Consider the following 13,725-nt stretch of genomic DNA (forward strand, 5'->3'; position numbering starts at 1 on the left):
TAAAAATCATCTTTTTATGTTTTTTCGAAGACGTCTTGCCATCTATTTTGAGTGTTTGCAAAGGGTAACATAAAAGCAGGATTTTGAAGTTAGAAGCATGCTTGGCTATCTGTGAGAATTCGCAGCACCCTCGTTGCTCCTGTGATGTCTCCAGGACTGCATTGTCTTTTCCGTCCAGATTCTAGTTGCTTTCAAGTAGTTCGATTTCTTGTCTTCATGTTTATCTGAAGAAATACTACTGGAGGTAGAAATAATAAAGTTTGAACATCTCCATGTGAATAGTAGAGTCTCACAAATTATATGAGTTTACTTTCTACATAGATCTACATAGACATATATGAGAACATACACATTCTGATGGACTGGGGAGAAAAGCTCTAAAGTCACCCAAAGGACATATAATTTCCCTCTCTCTGAATGAAAGGGAAGCTGAAAATCTATTTGATTTGGCCTTATATTTTAGCTCACTTAATTTTACATGAGCACGTAACGTGTAATTTAGGTCGTGCTCAGCGTGGACTACATGGGGTACTTGTATAGAGGTTGACTTTATTTCAGTAACTTAGTTGGTATATGGAATGGTACAATTATTTGTCATTTGGATAGAATGAAGTCTTAGGTTGAAGCGCTTGTATTTAGTGAGTGAGCAAATGATGGATACATCTTCCAGGAAACTTTCCTGCTCAGTGCTGGGACTTGTTCTTAGCTGAATCATATGTATATACAGAGAGACATTATCACTAATCACTGTAATGATTGTTCCCAGCACAGCCTGTGGAATGGAATACTAAGTCCTGTTCTCCTACTTAGTGAGTCAGTTTGGCAAGATTTGCCATTATCTCAACGTTCACTTCCCCCTTTGAGTCTGATACAGAAACTATTTCAGAAATAATGATGGGAGGTTGTGAATACTAGGCATCTGCTCCGCCTCCCCTTCCCCCTGGCTCCTGAATTTTGCCCTTACCTCCCTTGGTTTGGGGCGTGGAGAGAAGAGAAGGATGCATTTATTCCAAGGGTGGGCAGTAATGCTGATGATCTGATCATGTGGGTGATTCTCACCCATCCGTGAACTGGATTTCCTAGAAAGTTCATCTAAAGAAACTGGTCCTGCTCCTCATGCCATCCCTTGTCTCCTTTCAGTACAATCTCAGAGTCAGTGTGAAGGGGAGATTTCTCAGGTCCTATTTCCACATTCCAGCTTCCCTGGTGGCTCAGTGGTAAAGAATCTACCTGTCAATGCAGGAGACTCAGGTTCAATCCCTGCGTTGGGAAGATCCCCTGGAGAAGAAAATGGCAGCCCACTCCAGTATCCTTGCCTGGGAAATTCCATGGACAGAAAAGTGTGCCAGGTTATAGTCCATGGGGTCACAAAAGAGTCTGACATGACTGAGTGACAGACAACAAGAAACAGCAATGTCCATGTCATGAAATGGTAATGGAGGGTTTGGAGCATTGCTTTTCAAACTATAGATCGTAACATATTTGTGAGTCATGAAATCAATTTAGTAGTATTACTACCAGCATTTTGAAATGAAAATAACAGGATATATGACATGTAGACAGGATAAGCACTGTTTTTTGAAGCTTTTGTGTCAATTGTATATATGTGTGTGTATAAATATGCATGCTGGGCTGTGATGGACCATGTTTTTCTTCCTGTGAGTCTCCAAAAAAGTGTGGATGTTCAAGGGCTGACGTAGTGGGAGGAAATGGTACTCTCAGGAGGGCTCAGGCCAGAGAAGTTCTTGTATGTTTTGAAGAAGCATCGCAAGTTCTGCAACACAAATAGTTTTTATGATATTTTCCAAGACCAGCCTTTTAAAACTCAAGAAGGAAAAATTCTCTTGACCTTTTAATGAATATCTCATACACGTTTACTCTTATTTTTAACTGCTGTTAAATTGGTTTAGCATATTTAAGGATGAGTAATGATTTACTTATATAAGTGATGTCTTTTTTTCTTCTTCTTTTCATATCTCACAGTGTAAAAAATACAGGGACCAATTCACAGACCAACAGAAACTTATCTATGAAGAGAAGCTAGAAGCCAGTGAACTCTTCAAAGACAAGAAGGCTTTATATCCATCTAGGTATTATGGTTTGACTTTACCTGTAAAAATCAATATTTTAAAAAAGTTTCTCAAATGTATTGTAGGCATTTTCTAGTGGGATTTGATTTTAGTGACACACCGACTTTTAATTTCATGAAGTATTTTGAGATTGGCTGGATATGTTGTTCAGTGGCTCAGTTGTGTCTGACTCTTTGTGACCCCATGGACTGCAGCACATCAGGCTTCCCAGTCCTTCACCATCTCCCAGAGCTTGCTCAAACTCAAGTCCATTGAGTTGGTGATGCCATCCAACCGTCTCATCCTCTGTCATCCCCTTCTCCTTCCACCTGCAATCTTTCCTGGCATCAGGGTCTTTTCCAATGAGTCAGCTCATCGCACCAGGTGGCCAAAGTATTGGAGCTTCAGATTTAGCATCAGTTCTTCCAGTGAATATTCAGGGTTGATTTCTTTTAAGATTGACTCGTTTAATTTCCTTGCAGTCCAAGATACTCTGAAAAGTCTGAATATGAATGTAACACATTTGAGCAAGAGCTTTCATACTTAGCATACTTAGAGAAACAAGATCACATGTGATGGTTTTACTCCCTTAGCATTATCCTGAACACTTCCTAAATAATTAGAAGTTGTCATTTAAAATAAAAATTGTCTAGGCTAATAAGAGATTTACTCAGTAAATTCCTATTCGTTTTCCATTGGTTTCAGAGACTAGCTGGTTTCTGTTGACAATCTCCTGTAATCACCATTCCAATCTTCCCACTTTAACAAGCTGGGTCAGAATCTCCTTTGTAAGATAAATGAAGAATGAGCCAGTCTGTCACTTTCTGGCGTTGCCTAGACTGTGGCCTGTAGTGACTTTTGGTCAGCTAACTCATTGCCTCTGACTTCACTGGCCTCTGCAGTAATTTCAGTTCCTTTATTGTAGACATCAAGTACTCAGTAAAAGAAGGAAAACCAATTGCAAGTTTGCCAAGTGCAGTTCGTGGTAAAAACTGCTTTATCTGAATATTCTTACTTCTCCCAAGGTCATCATTCCCGCCCCCTCACCCCACCCCAGAATTCCTATCCCTTTTGTATCTGGTATTTATAAAACAGTAGATTGTACAACTTCAAGCCAAATCTATAACAACTTCTAGCTTTTTCCAAAGAATGTCCTAGAAATAAAAATGCATTATATGCTAAGTATATTCACTTGGACTGCATGTTGTATGTGTGCACGTGTGTTCTCTATGTCTACAGCTGTTCTTCTTAAAGGAGGAAATGCACGTAAGTTGCCAAACTCATTTGCTTTAGATATTTTAGTAGCACAGCTTACTTGGTTAGCTGATCTGGCTGCTTGAGGGGGCATACACTCCCCTCAGTCAAACATAGTGCCTAAAACCAATGGTATTGAAAGTGCCTGCTGTATAAAGCCTATTCAAACGGGTAAACTGTCTGTATGCTTTCCTCACCAACTTAATTCATTCAGCATTTTTTTTATGTATCTTTAAATTGTAAAGTAACCTTCTTAATTAACATTCCCTGTGGATGACTCCTTAGAAACTGGAAAGAGGGGGAAAAAAATAAAACATTTTTGAAGAAACAAATTTCCAATACTATTAGCACTTTGTATTATTAAAAACATGTTAGAATATGAACAATCATCCAAAAATGTTAATATCAAGCCAAGGCCTTTCGGGTAGTTTTACTAGTTTTCAGGAACGGTGGCGTGCTGAGTCTCCGGCATTAATTGAAGTGGAATCGTGTACACGCCCACTCCTATGTGAAGCGGCAGCTCTTAGGGGTGCCGACCTTTCCTATCCTGGAGCTGTGAAACCCTGACCACCTACGTGGATTTTCAGCCCTTATCCTCCACCCACAATGCAAGCATTTTAAGTTGCATTTGCAAATTGCTAGAACTTTATAGCTCAAAGTGAAGCCGTGGTTTTTTCTTGGCGTCTTTGAAGTCACCCCATATGTCTTTAGGAAAAGAAATCTTGGTGCTGGGTGCACGATCGTGCCTCTTGCAAGAAGTAGTTTGTTTGGAAGAAAACTGCTCCTATTCTGAATGTTTACCTTGGCCACTTCTGTCCATTTAGGGGCATATCCTAAGAGGAGAGGCCGATTTTCCTTTTACACATGGCCGGCTTAGAGCCAGAGTTATATGGTAATATTAAGTGCTCCAAAGTTTTCTTCTAAAGTGGTTGCTCTGGATCTGTTCTACCCCCTAGAAGACCTGTCAATTTTCTTACTCTTTGTGAGAAAATGAAAATTTTCTTTGGAGCAGAAGAAAATGATCTGTGCCCTCTTTATCGTTGCTCTATACTGTTTAAAGGTGTTAATGAATCCTGTGTAGGCAGCTGTTAACTTTATATTAACAGATTGGAAGAAATTGCCTCTTCCTTCCCATGAGACTATGCACATGGGTCTTGACTGTCTTTCTTGGGACAGATTTCTGTCTTGGTTGTTCCATGTGATGAGATTTGTATCAAAGTCTTACCAACCAAATGCCATGGTCACATCAAAAATATAATGAAGTTTGAATTTCAGAATTAACCAACCCGTTACCTTTTTCTAGTAGTACTTCCATCTGAAACCGTTTCTAATGTTAGGAACTTTTTCCCTTTAGTGTTGGGCAGCCATTCCAGGGACCTTACCTGGAAATCAATAAGAATCCCAAGTATAAGAAACTCAAAGATGCCATTGAAGAAAAGATTATCATTGCTGAGATTGTGAACAAAATTAACCGTGCTAACGGGAAGGTAAGAATGCTAACCCTGGAGACCTTTAATGACAGTGTTTCAATTGGGACAGTTTTCTGAATGTTAAAATCTGCATTGCAGAAAGACTCAGGTGTAGAAAACAAGCACTGTTATCAAAAGGGAAAGGGGAGGGGAGGGATAAATTAGGAATATGGGGTTAACAGATACACACTACTTTATATAACATAGATAAACAGAAAATTCCTACTGTAAGGAACTATATTCAATGTCTTGTAATAATCTATAATGGGAAAGAATCTGAAAAGAAATATGTACACAGTATATGTATAACTGGATCACTTTGCTGTACATTTCAAACTACCACATTATAAATCAACTAAACATCAAAAAAAATTTTGCATTTCATATTCTCTGCAGAGTTACTGTGAAGGAAGCTATTTTCTCTTGCCTTTAAGCTTAGGTGGAATTTTGCTCATTCTCTGAAATTTTTGCAAATTGAAATAGATTGGCTATATTCTTTAGTGTGTTTTCAGTTTACATAGGTGTTCAGGCTGAAAAATACTATTATAAGATATGCGTTTCTATAATAACTAATGCCTTAAACACATGGACAGTTTGGAGGTGTTTTTGATCTTTGGTTTTATATCTTTTTTTGTTTTGTTTTCTCGTAGAGTACATCCCGTATTTTCCTCTTAACAAATAATAATCTCCTTCTTGCTGATCAAAAGTCTGGACAGATAAAGTCAGAGGTTCCCCTGGTGGATGTAACCAAAGTATCTATGAGCTCACAAAATGATGGCTTCTTTGCCATCCACCTCAAAGAGGTAAAGCTTCAACTATTGATTTGACTGAAAGATTTCTGCATTGGTCTGATCTCTCAGCCATTGATTTGAGATTTTCCACATGTGGATAATCCTGTTACTTGAAGTTTATATATCCTTCTTACTGATCTGCAAAATCGGGCTATATTCACTCTTACATAAAATCTCAGGCTTCATTTTTCAGTAACTAAATAAGATTAATGACTTTTATTGACTTGTTCACTTGAATTCTCATTTCATTGAGTAGCTTTTTGTTTATACCCAGTGTTATGTGCATTATTTTGAGACTAATGCCTAGAAATATCAAGACATTTAAAATTATGCTTCCTTCTATTATTTCTTGTATCTCCTAAATTGGTAAATGTCTTCTTGTCCGTACTCAATTTGGGGATTTTCTAATTAAAGGATGCAACTATAGTAAAACAACTGCATAATAATTTTGACCTGAAGATTTTTTGATGTCAGCTTAACCAGGAATGCCTGGCTTGAATTGGGCAGTTAAAGTGTAGACTCTGGCATTGGTACCGTTAACTTTATAGTGACTTTGGCCAAGGTATTTAAACTTTAATATGCCTACCTAATTTTTCTTCTCTTACGAAAAATATTAGTACCTACTTAATAGTGTTGTTATAAGGGTTGAATGGAACTATGTAAAGTGCTTAGCATAGTACATGTCACATAATAGTCACTGAATAAACAGATGTCAGTAAATATTAACATATATAGAGACATATACTTAACTAATAGATAGTAGTCTATCTAACTGATTTTGAACTTTAAAAAAAATCCCATAAGTTTTGTTTAGCCTGTTTTCCCCACTGTGGATTTTAACCTAAGGGAGCATATTATTTCATTGCTGATTATGAGCCTCGATTATATATTAAAATATGCTGGTGCATAGGCCATTTCCCCAGTCCAACCAAATTAGAGTTTCTTGGAATGGGGCACAAGCACCCTATTTTCTGAAAACTCCCCAGGTGAGTCCCTTGTGCAGCTGAGGTTGGGACACTGCCCTAGAATATTTGTTGCAAGCGTTGTTGCTGCTATTCTTATTTTTTTAACCAAATCATGGAGGAGCTTTTAGAACAGCGCTTTCAGGATAAGTTGTAGGTTAGGCCAGTGAGTGCTTCTCCAACCTGCAAGCAAGCAGATCACACATGGGCCTCGCTGTGGAAGCATCTGCCGTAAGCCTGTGGTCAGGCCTGACTCAGCATATGCTTTTCCAACAAGCTCCTAGGTGGTGCTGGGGGTACTTCTGGTCCATCGACCAGCTCGGGGGGACAAGGGCTTAGGTGACCTTACTAAAGTGCTCTGAGCAAGTTGGAAGAAATGATGACTGCTCTTGTCATCACTGTTGATTCGGAAGACTTGACACCAGTAGCTGATGTTTTAAAGAGATTGTGAATGTGGTTTCAGCCAAACCTGTAAACACATAACCTCCCGAGCTGTCTTTAATTACAGTTAGCCTGACTCTTGGTTTGTTCTTTCAGGGCTGCGAAGCAGCTAGTAAGGGAGACTTTCTCTTCAGCAGTGATCACCTGATTGAAATGGCCACCAAGCTCTATCGGACGACTCTCAGCCAAACCAAACAGAAGCTCAATATTGAAATTTCTGATGAGTATGTTTATGAATTTTTTGAATATGTCTTTTCCGTGTCAGCTTTATTGCTTTAGTTGAGGGACCTGGTCTCATTCATTTTGACAGCTACTACTTATTGAGGACCGAGTATGTGTTCGACATGTGATCTAGGTGACGGATGGGCAGTGAGTGACCCTGACCAAGTATCCACGGTCACATGCCTGACATCCTAATAGAGGACACAGATATGCACAGATGAAATAATAAGTAGGTGGCATGACTTTGGTTAGTCGTAAATGCTGGCATAGGAAAGAAAAAGCAGAGTAAAGGTCAGAAAGTGTTATTTTTGATAGTAGACCAGGGAGGCCGCTTTGATGCGATGACACTTGAATTGAAACTGGAATCCAGGGAGATGCCTTCCAGGAGAGGCAGCAGGTGCAGAGGCCCTGAAGTGGGAGTGGACATTGTTAGAGCAAAATAGGGAGTGGGGGAGGACCGTGGAGCAAGAGGCAGGGTCTGTGTAGAGCCTAGAGTTGAGATTTTACTGAGGATGATGGAAAGCCACTATAGATTTTGAGCAAGAATGTGACATGATTAGATTTATGATTCTCAAAGATCTTTCTGCCTGTGGTGTGGAGAATAACTGTAGGGAGGCAAGAGCGAAAGCAGAGGAAATAGGAGCTTCTCCGAGCTGTCGGGTAAGGATGACGAGGCTTAGGCAGGGGTGTGAGTGGGAGGCTGTGAGAAGTAGTCAGGTTCTGAATGTAATTTGAAGGAAAACAAGAGAACTTATTAACAGATTGGGTGTTAGGTTTCGGGCATGAGCCCAAATGGTACCATTTATTGCAGTAGTGACATTGAAGAATGAGGGGTTTGGGGGTGGGGGGAAGTCAAGAGTGCCATTTGGGAATGTGTTAGGTATTTTTGATATACCTTTTTTTTACATACAAAGTAGAGTTATGGAATAAGCATTCTGGGTTGACTGGGGTTCACTAGTGTTAAGACTGCTGTGAATCTGAAATCTGCTTTTTTTGCTTCGCAGTAGGACTCTAATTCTAGAGACCTGTTATTTGCATACAGGTTGGAGCATCCCTCTGTTTATTAAATCTGTCAGTATGAGATCACTGGAATGAATTTTAGTTACTATGTGGATTGATACTTAATTGATTACTTTTCAATAGATTGTTTACTGTCTGTATATATACTTTCTTGGACATGGAGTAAAATTTGCATCACCATATTGCATAGGAAATGATTTTATTTTCTAATTAAGATTTTCCCTGCCTATTTTATTTCAACGCTTTTTAAAAGTTTCTCTAAAATAAGTTCATATCCATTCCTGTCCCTTTGTAAGCCACACCAGCTCTCCTTGATATACTAGGTTTGACAGAACCTCAAGTTCACCGTCTGTTCTCGTCGTACACTAGGAATGGTGTTTAGATGGGAATAGAGGGTGAGGGGTGGTAATTGACTTTCATGTATACCCTATATTGGAAATTGCAATTAAAACAAAATAACTTCCATTGTTATCAAGTCCTTTCTCATAAAACAAAGACTTAGGAGAAAAGATATGGACCAGTTGGGTTCTCATCAATTAAAATGTTCACCTGTTAGGGTTGTTAGATCTTTAAGCTCTTAGTTGAAATATTTCATAACTCAGGAAGCTGGGCTCCTGTTCTAGTGGGACTGGTCTTCCCACACCTCCTGGAAAGATTCTTTGTGTTCAGATGCAGACGCTTCTTGGTATATGGATGAAGCAGCTTCACATGTGGTTTACTATGTTAATAGGGCCATCTTTACAGAGAAAACTACACCAACATCCAGGCCACCAAGGATTGCTGCTTTTAGCACTTCCCAGACTGGCATTCTGAGAACACTGCCTTGGCAGGATGTTAGTAGTGATGTGCTGTGAAGAGAGGAACTGTCCCTCAGTACAGCACTTCCTAGAGCTTTTGTAGTCTTGTGTACATGGTGACTCTCCTGAGGCGCCCTGTGGGGGTGCAGGGTGCTGTGTCAACCACAGAACCCTGTCAGCAGCTCTCACAGTTTGTCTTTGAGGCATTCGATCTCAAAACACGACTTCCAGGTGAAAGGGACCCTGCTTGTCACAGAAGGGGTGGGAGTGATGTTCTAAGTGTGTAAGTTTTCAATAAACATGCTTATCTGAGCGAAGATTCAGTGTGTCCATGTGAAGAAAACAAACATTAGTAGCATTATAAACTAGACCAGAACACCTTTCCTTCTCCTATTCCTAATTATTGGTTGGTCTCATACAAAGAAAATAGCTGATGGCACCTTGCATGGCCCCACAGTCCCTCCCTAGGCAGCACAGGAGTCCACGTGGCAGAACAAGGCTCGCATGTAGCCTCTGCTTCATAACCTCTGGAAGCCCTTAAGCAGGGATTATATACTTTTTTGGTGAGCATTTTAAATTTAAACAAAATTTTACAGAGTCATGGACAAGCATGCCCATGATGTCTTTTTGTGGACTATACAGACATACATTTCAATGACCAAAACCTCCCTCAGTGCATCCTTTTTAGAAATAGACGTAGGTATTCTAACAAACCCAATCTCCATAATCATTGTAGATAAACTGGATGTCAGCTTACAGGAGGAAAGCCAAAGGCCTTCTTCCTCCTCAGAGCAGTTTTAACCAGCACATGTCGACATGAGAATTGAATTCATTGAGAGACTCGACTGCCTTGTGATGCCCAGTCCTTAAATTCCCAAACTATTCAATCTGTAAATAGATTGCATTTTAAGGATAACATTAAACAAGATCTATAGTTCTTCTAAAAATGGATCTGTAGTATTGAAAACTAAAGTGAATTTTTTCTATCAAATACTTTAAATATATGTATATAGGCATACATACATGTAATACATACACGTGTATCCTTTAAGTTATACAGTTGTTTTTCTGAATATTTTAAATGCAAACAACTAACCTGTACTCAGTTTGCTGTGACATTCTAAGTGGTTTGGATGCTGTGAAATCATGCATCTGACATGATTGTTTGCTGGAGGATGGTATGTCCTCACTGTGGGCTAGGCTTCAGTTTTCTCTTCTGTGAAAGAGAGATAATAGTATACTTACCTCATAGGACTGTTTTAAAGTTGAGTTAATATGTGTAACGTACTGAGAACAGTGTGGTGCGTGGTAAACACTCAGTAAGGTTTAGCTACTGTTATTTCTGGCGTGAATCATGGGCATGAATTGAGGACATGGAGACAGTTGGTATATGCTTAAGTTATTGGGAAAAGAACTTCCCTCTACGTTTATTACACTACAGATTGTCTTTAAAAATTAAAATGTAAATATATTTGATCTTTTATATGTATGTATTTGTGTTAAACTTGAAAGATTTTGCTTTTCCTCTGAGGCACATAGATTTAAGTATGCGTGCTAGAGAGAGATCGCAGCCGAATTTGGAACTAGAGCTGCTTTTTAGTGCTTTCAAGTTGAAAAGAAACAGCCCATCTAAAGCTCAGATGTACCACCGATGAGTACAAGCGTATGTGTCACGTTTCACTCCAGGGCATAATGTTTGCGAAACATGGGCTCTTTAGACCTTGAAGCAGAGACTGACATGTACAGAGCAGAGCTATCGTGGGTGCCAGTGAACATGTGACCCTGCCACATGCTTTTTAGACTGACTCATTTAATTATACACCAGTAACTCAGAAACAGTTCCCTGAGAAACACACTGAGCACGTGGCAATGCTATACTGATTCTGATGGTAGAGAGAAAAGAGCTGGGAAAGCCGGGGTTCCAGTACAGCCGTGCTGCCCGTATGCCTCCCCAGTGATGCCTCAGAGACCTCCGTTCATACATGCAGTGCCTGTTCTTCACAGCACCCAGCCCAGGGGAGGCCAGTCACATGTCTGTTGTAGGAAGCTGTGACAGATAGTCTTGTGGGCAAACGCTTGACTGCTCTTGGTCTGTGAAAGGAAAGATTTGAACTAAAATACCGTTTCCCACAGTGTACTGCTTGTACCACTTGTACCATAAGAGATGTCTTTAGGTGTACATGATAGATTTTTAAATTTTTATGATGATGTACCTGTGTGTGTATACATATGTTTAAATGGATATTAAAAATATAACTGGCAGATAAGACTTATGATTTCATCATTTTTATTCTGTAGGTCATAGCTATTTTAAAACAGTTATTTAGTGTATAGATATAAAAAAAGTAGTGTAGGAAGTGTATAAATATCCAATATTTAGAAACCATAGTCTGGAATGTCTCTGGACCTGTTCTCTGTATTTCTGTATTTCATTTTCTCAATTTGTTGATAATTTTACTTTTTTTGCTATGCAGAAGTGGAGAAAAATGGAGAAAATAGCATGTTTGTCTATTAATATCTCAAATGTGGAAATAATTATTCATAGTCCTTCTACTGTATAGGAATAGGATGAGCTAATGAGCTTGAGTTTACTTAGGGCTAAATGGTGGCCGTTGGAAGCAAAAGGCAATGTAATACCTGGTGGTATAATCCTCTGGCTAGAAGGGCTGATGGAAAGGGGAATACTTGTCAAGGTAAATATCCATTAAAAAACAAAGGCTAGTGTTCATGTGATCATCAGCTGTTCTGTGTGTACTTTTCTTTAGTTTGTCTTATTCTTTCCTCCTAGGTTCCTGGTGCAGTTCAGGCAAGACAAAGTGTGCGTGAAGTTTATTCAGGGCAACCAGAAAAACGGGAGTGTCCCAACGTGCAAGCGAAAAAACAACCGCCTCCTTGAAGTTGCTGTCCCTTAACTGGCGCCTCCTCTCTGCTTCCATGGACTCGTTTCTTTGTAACAGTGCAATTTGGTTTTGTTTTGTTTGGAGTTCATTCTATGTTGGGGAATTGCCAAAGGTTAATACTGTTAGAGTCCCTTGGCAAAATAAAAATATTTGACTAATCAATTTTTATTATTGGAGTAGTTTAACCCTTAAAGTACACATTCTGCCCTGGGACAGAATTGTAGAAGCTAACAGTATCTATGCCATGTCATGTGTGTTCTTTGTTTAGTCATCATGTTAGATTTGTGTGCCCTAATGCAGCATATTACTCATAAATCATTAATACATCGAAGTGTAGGAAACGGTCTCAAAAGATAGTGCATCCATTCGTCACCTATTTATTGAATGCCTACTCTGTGCTAGGCACTGTACTAGGCGATACAAAAACTTATTAGTAGGGCCCCCCCCTTTTTTTTTCCCTTAAGGCCATTGTGTTCTGGCTGGTTTGTGCTGGCTTTACCAGAGCTAAGAGAGTTTGAAAATGCTGAGACCAGAACAGTTACTGGTGATAATGGACAGCATTCATTAGGAACCTTGTAGGATGGTCTTTAACAATATATACTTCAAGAAGGGCTGGTCCTAGGAAGTAGAAATATATGACTGGGTAAAAATGCCTCTACATGTGGTTTCTGTTTGAAAAGAGAAAACTGACATTTGAACAGGACTTTTAATTTGTTCACATCTCTTATCATTGCTTTTAAAACAGTAGGAAAGAGTAATTCTTACTTTAGAAAAAGTAACAGAAGCAGTCCAGCAAGGTTATATATTCCTGTTTCTGACAAGCATCATATATGATCCTAGATATGCTAATACCTGCAGAGTGTTGTTTTCATCCAGATTTGAGTATCTGTTTTAAACATCTAATAAAGGCAAGGGCTTAAAGCCTTTCAGATGGTGATAAGCATTCTCTATGATGTGCAGTAAACATCTGAGATCTTTTTTGAAAGTTTTATTTATAATATACATTTTGTATGGAGAGGTGATTAGTACAGGGTGCATATTTTAGTCAAGGATCAAAATGATGTGTGTTAATTTGCAGGACTATTTTTACCCCAAAATTTATGGTTAGGATTCATTTTGGAAATCACATTTTAAACTTTGGAATCAAAATTGTTTTTTATTTGGGAGGATAATGTATATACATTGGTATGTTAAATAATAAAACTGTTCTAATTTGGTGCCATTTCCTGGATCACAACTGTATTTTTGTATTTCAAGCTATTTTCTTAAGTTATGTGTCAATGTATTATCGCACGGAAAGGCTTTACAATCCAAACATTACATGTTCTCTGTGTAATTGAATTTCACTTACCTTTTATAAACCAGAAACAGTCATTTAAACTATTTTTCTGGGGATTTTCTTTTAACTTTTGTACTTAAAAAAGTTGTTCCTGTAAAAAAATCCTCAAAAGCCTTTGTGCTTATTGGTTCAAATAGAAGATATAATTGCTTTCTTTTAGTCTTTTCCAACATGTATCTAAAGTGGTAGATTGATGATTCCTGAAATAGGTGAGTAGAAATTTGGAACTGAGAGGTGGGGTTTTTTTAATACTTTAAAAAATATGTAATGCATTCCCGTTGTTTGACATAAAAAGAAGTATGAAAAGACATATAACACAGATTTTCCATCCCATCAGTCGCCCATTTGCTCAATTCCTTTGCCTTCCTGAAAAATGAACTATTGTTTTCAGTTGGTTTTGCTTTACTTTGTTGTTAAGTTGCTAAGTCGTGTCCAGCTCTTTGCAACCCCATGGGCTGCTG

The 13,725-nt window shown here is 38.7% G+C and overlaps 1 protein-coding gene across 6 annotated transcripts in view; it reads left to right on the forward strand.

Moving 5' to 3' along the window:
* MYO1B (myosin IB) overlaps positions 1–13,147 on the forward strand; it is a 192,318-nt gene extending 179,171 nt beyond the window's left edge. For all 6 annotated transcript variants that reach the window (XM_069577880.1, XM_069577882.1, XM_069577885.1 and 3 more), the window contains 5 exons: positions 1,984–2,090; positions 4,678–4,810; positions 5,443–5,595; positions 7,083–7,210; positions 11,814–13,147. In XM_069577880.1, coding sequence (XP_069433981.1) covers positions 1,984–2,090; positions 4,678–4,810; positions 5,443–5,595; positions 7,083–7,210; positions 11,814–11,937 — 645 coding nt within the window. In that variant the 3' untranslated portion in view covers positions 11,938–13,147. The remainder of the gene's footprint in view (positions 1–1,983; positions 2,091–4,677; positions 4,811–5,442; positions 5,596–7,082; positions 7,211–11,813) is intronic.
* The last annotated feature ends 578 nt before the right edge of the window (positions 13,148–13,725 follow it).

This window comes from Ovis canadensis, chromosome 2 (genome assembly GCF_042477335.2).
Source record: "Ovis canadensis isolate MfBH-ARS-UI-01 breed Bighorn chromosome 2, ARS-UI_OviCan_v2, whole genome shotgun sequence".
Lineage (NCBI taxonomy): Eukaryota > Metazoa > Chordata > Mammalia > Artiodactyla > Bovidae > Ovis > Ovis canadensis.